Genomic DNA, 4,980 nt, shown 5'->3' on the forward strand with positions numbered 1-4,980 from the left:
TTAAAACTTAGATATTTTATTATATTCTATTTCTTGCCATTAATTTTTAATAATGAAGCAAAATAGTTATGTACATATTATATTTATTGCACTATTATTTTAGATTGAAAATGATATATTTGAATATAAAGTAAATATACACTGAGAGTCACAGAATATTTATTTAAATAATGAGTATAAAATCAAGGAAACTATATTGAAATATTTCATATTTGAAGATAGCAAATTTAATTTAAATTTAAATAAATAAATATTTAAATAAAATTAAAATAATGTATCTTCGAGTAAAATTAATAAAATTTCTTAAGAAAGATAAAATATGAGGTTTTACACAGACACTTTTTAACAGCAATAACATTGTATGGAGAATGGAGAACTAAGAGTTAAATCCATTCTTGGATTGTAGAAGAAGAAACAAAGACGAAATGACTGAGACTCTGACTAAATCATTCCTGCAGATGAAACATGAAGTTGAGGCAGAAGGCAACATTTCTACAGTAATGCAATTTGTCCTGCTGGGATTCTCTGCTCTTCCCAACCTCCAAGGAATTCTGTCTGCACTGTTCTCCCTCATTTACATGATTATCCTCACTGGTAATTGCCTCATCATATTAATAACTAGGCTTGACCATACATTGCAAAAACCGATGTATTTTTTCCTGGCAAATTTTTCCTGTCTGGAAATCTGTTATGTATCAGTTACTGTCCCAAGAATTCTGTTCAACATTTGGACACAGGATAGAAACATTTCAGTGCTGGCTTGTGCTGTGCAGATGTGTTTCTTTCTTATGTTGGGAACCGATGAATGTTTCCTCCTGGCTGTGATGTCCTATGATCGCTATGTGGCCATTTGCAATCCCTTGCACTATCCTGTGGTCATGAACTCAAAAAAGTGCATTCAGCTTGCAGCAGGCTCCTGGATCAGTGGCATTCCAATTCAGATTGGACAAACTTGTTGGATATTCTCTATGCATTTCTGCAATTCTAATGAAATAGACCATTTCTTCTGTGACATACCACCAATTCTGAAGCTGGCATGTGGGGACACTTCAGTGCATGAACTGTCTGTCTATGTGGTTGTTATGGTGGTGGCTGCTTTCCCCTTTATTCTGGTGCTAACATCCTACAGCAAAATCATTGCCACCATCCTGAGGTTGCCAACAGCCAAAGGGCGGGCAAAAGCCTTCTCCACATGTTCTTCTCACCTGCTGGTGGTGGTTTTGTTTTATGGATCTGGTACCATTACATACTTGAGGCCAAAGTCTATGCATAATCCTGGAACTGACAAACTGCTCTCTCTGTTCTATACCATTGTGACTCCCATGTTCAATCCTCTAATATACACTCTTAGGAACAAGGAAGTTATTGTTGCCCTGAGAAAACTAATAGTCTAAAAATAGTGTCATTTTGGCATAGACTTTTTTTTTATTTTGAAATGTTTCTGTTCCCTAGGAAGAAGTCAATAACTTCCATTTTATAATGCATGTTCCTCAAACTTAAATTTTCTTGTAGTTTACTCTGTTTAGAATGTACTAGGCAAGATCATTCATCTTCACTGAACCATCTCATAAAAATATTTATTTTTTGAAATGAAATTTTAGTAATATATATATTTTATTACATATAGATACAATACAAGATTGGATATCCAGGTATTAAAATTAATATGTAATTATTTCCACACATATTCATGCCCTTACTTTCTGACAATCTTCACAGATTCTGAAGTATATAGAACAGAACCTACCAAAAGAACTAGAAAAATACACACTCATTGAATAAGTCAGTAAGTGAAATATTGGTGAATCTCTCTAAGACCTACTTAAAAATTCTGAAAGAATTAAAATGGACTGATTCAGTTCCCTTTTTGAGTTTATTCATTTAAGTGATTCTGTTCCTTTGCAATATACTTTCAAAATAATACTAAAGGGAAAGCTGATACCTATGTCCTCCCCATTAGTCAGAATTTAATGACTTTATGGTATCACACAGTACTACAAACATACTCAATATTTTTGCACATACTTTTATTTTTGTTATTACTGGATGTACTGGATGGTTTTGTGTGTCAACTTGACAGAAGCTGAAATTATCACAGAAAAAAGGAGATTCACTTGAGGAAATGCCTCCATAAGAGTCAGCTATAAGGCATTTTCTCAAATTCTAGTAAAGCGGGGAGGACCCAGCCCATTGTGGGTGGTGCCATCCCTGGGCTGGTGGTCCTGGGTCCTATAAGAAAGCAAGCTGAGCAAGACAGGGAAAACAAGCCAGTAAGTAACATCCCTCCATGGCCTCTGCATCAGCTCCTGCTTCCTGACCTGCTTGAGTTCCAGTCCTGACTTCCTTTGGTGATGAACAACAATGTGGATGTGTAAGCTGAATAAACCCTTTCCTCCCCAACTTGTTTCTTGGGCATAATATTTTGTGCAGGAATAGAAAATCTGATTAAGACATAACCATAGATTACTGTAATATGAGATTCTCTTGTGGTTATTCCTTCTTAAAATTGCAATTCAAATACCTATTCCTCTGACTCTTAATGTGTACAAAATTATTTCTCCTAATTTAAAAGTGAATGCAGGTACAATAGTAATTTCAGTATATTCTGACATCTAAAGAGTTATGTTGCATCTGCATATATGTGCTATCATGCTTTTAACTATGAGTAGGGTTACTAAAAGTATTCAGCCTTTAGATTAATTTTTATGAGAAAATTGAACATCATTCATCATAGCAATACATTTTGATCTATCTCCTACTACATTTCCAAAGTAACAATTCATTTTAGATGGGGTTGGGTCTTTTTCTACAGTGGTATTGCCATTACTAAGTTATACCTCTTCATTTAAAGATCACCTATGTATATAAAGCCAAGCAGACTAACTAAATTTAGCTGTTAAAGAACAATATAAAAATAAAATACTTGGGAAGATGAAAAGTATCAGCAGGTGTGAGAGGGATAAGAGAAGATTATAGAGTTAATATCCTCTCCGTGTGTGTGTGTGTGTGTGTGTGTGTGTGTGTGTGTGTATGTGTGTGTATGGCTAAGGTTAAAAACTCAGGTGACAGCAGTTGCTGGCGAGGATGTGGAGAAAGAGGAACACTCCTCCATTGTTGGTGGGATTGCAGACTGGTACAACCATTCTGGAAATCAGTCTGGAGGTTCCTCAGAAAATTGGACATTGAATTACCTGAGAACGCAGCTATACCTCTCTTGGGCATATGATGCTCAACAAGATGCCCCAACATATAACAAAGACACATGCTCCACTATGTTCATAGCAGCCTTATTTATAATAGTCAGAAGCTGGAAAGAACCCAGATGCCCTTCAACAGAGGAATGGATACAGAAAATGTGATAAATTTTCACAATGGAATATTACTCAGCTATCAAAAACAATGACTTTATGAAATTCATAGGCAAATGGAGGGAACTGGAAAATATCATCCTGAGTGAGGTAACCCAATCACAGAAAAACACATATGGTATTCACTCATTGAGAAGTGGATATTAGCCCAAATGTTCAAATTACCCTAGATGCACAGAACACATGAAACTCAAGAAGGATGACCAAAATGCGAATGCTTCACTCCTTCTTTAAAAGGGGAACAAGAATACCCTTGGAAGGGAATAGGGAAGCAAAGTTTAGAACAGAGGCAGAAGGAACACACATTCAGAGCCTACCCCACATGTGGCCCATACATATACAGCCACCAAACTAGATAAGATGGATGAAGCAAAGAAGTGCAGGCCAACAGGAATAGGATCTAGATCTCTCCTGAGAGACACAGCCAGAATACAGCAAATACATAGGCGAATGTCCGCAGCAAATCACTGAACTGAGAATGGGACCCCTGTTGAAGGAATAAGAGAAAGGACTGAAAGAGCTTGAAGGGGCTTGAGACCCCATATGAACAACAATGCCAACCAACCAGAGCTTCCAGGGACTAAGCCACTACCCAAAGACTATACATGGATTGACTCTGGACAACAACTTCATAGGTAGTAATGAATAGCCTAGTAATGGCACGAGTGGAAATGGAAGCCCGTGGTCCTGCCAAGACTGAACTCCCAGTGAATGTGATTGTTGCGGGGAGGGCGGTAATGTGGGGAGGATGGGAAGGGGAACACCCATAGAGAAGGGGGGGAGGTGTTAGGGGGATGATGGCCCCGAAAACGGGAAAGGGAATAACAATCGAAATGTAAATAAGAAATACCCAAGTTAATAAAGATGAAAAATAATTTGTAGAAAGAAATGACTAATTAAAAAAATAAATAAATCTCATTTAAAAAATTTAGTCATACTTATTTCTTCATTTCTGCTTCTTAATAAAGTGAATATGCTTTTTCATTCATGGTAGTACAAAAATTGAATAAACACATGCACAATACTCAGGCATGTGTACAGTTTTCCAGCAAATTGGCAATACACTTAAATATTAAACCTTAACATGTAGTCATGAAAATAAATTGGTAAAAATATGTACCTAAGCTATCTAAGGTAAAAATCAGTCCATGAAAGGAAATTATTTAAGTGGAATGTTACAAATCTTAGATAGTAGATTCTGCTAACATCTTTATTGGATATTTTATTTTTTTATATTTAAATGTTATTTCCATTCCTAGTTTTCCTCTGCAAACCCCCTATCAAATTCCTCCTTGCCATGCTTCTATGAGGAAGCTTCCCCACCCACTTAATTTTGCCTTGTCTCCCTAGCATTGTTCCTCTCTGGGGAATCGACCTTGACATGACCTAGAGCTTTCTCTCTCATTGATGCCAGATAAGGCAATCCTCTGCTACATATGAAGTTGTAGCCATGGGTTCCTCCATGTGTATTGTTTAGTTGGTGGTTTAGTCCCTGGAAGCTCTGCAGGGTATGAAGCTCTTCAGCTCCTTCAGCTCCTTCAGTCCTTCCCCTAACCCCTTGATGGTAACATTTTTAAGAATAGGAAATGTTTTGAAATTCACAATCTAACAA

The 4,980-nt window shown here is 36.7% G+C and overlaps 1 protein-coding gene across 1 annotated transcript; it reads left to right on the plus strand.

The window, feature by feature from the left end:
• Positions 1–458: 458 nt before the first annotated feature.
• On the plus strand, positions 459–1,394 carry Or12e10 (olfactory receptor family 12 subfamily E member 10). The gene is given in 1 exon segment (NM_001000330.1): positions 459–1,394. A coding segment is annotated over 1 exon segment (936 nt).
• The last annotated feature ends 3,586 nt before the right edge of the window (positions 1,395–4,980 follow it).

The sequence above is a fragment of the Rattus norvegicus genome, chromosome 3 (assembly GCF_021556685.1).
Source record: "Rattus norvegicus strain SHRSP/BbbUtx chromosome 3, alternate assembly SHRSP_T2T, whole genome shotgun sequence".
In the NCBI taxonomy this organism is placed as follows: domain Eukaryota; kingdom Metazoa; phylum Chordata; class Mammalia; order Rodentia; family Muridae; genus Rattus; species Rattus norvegicus.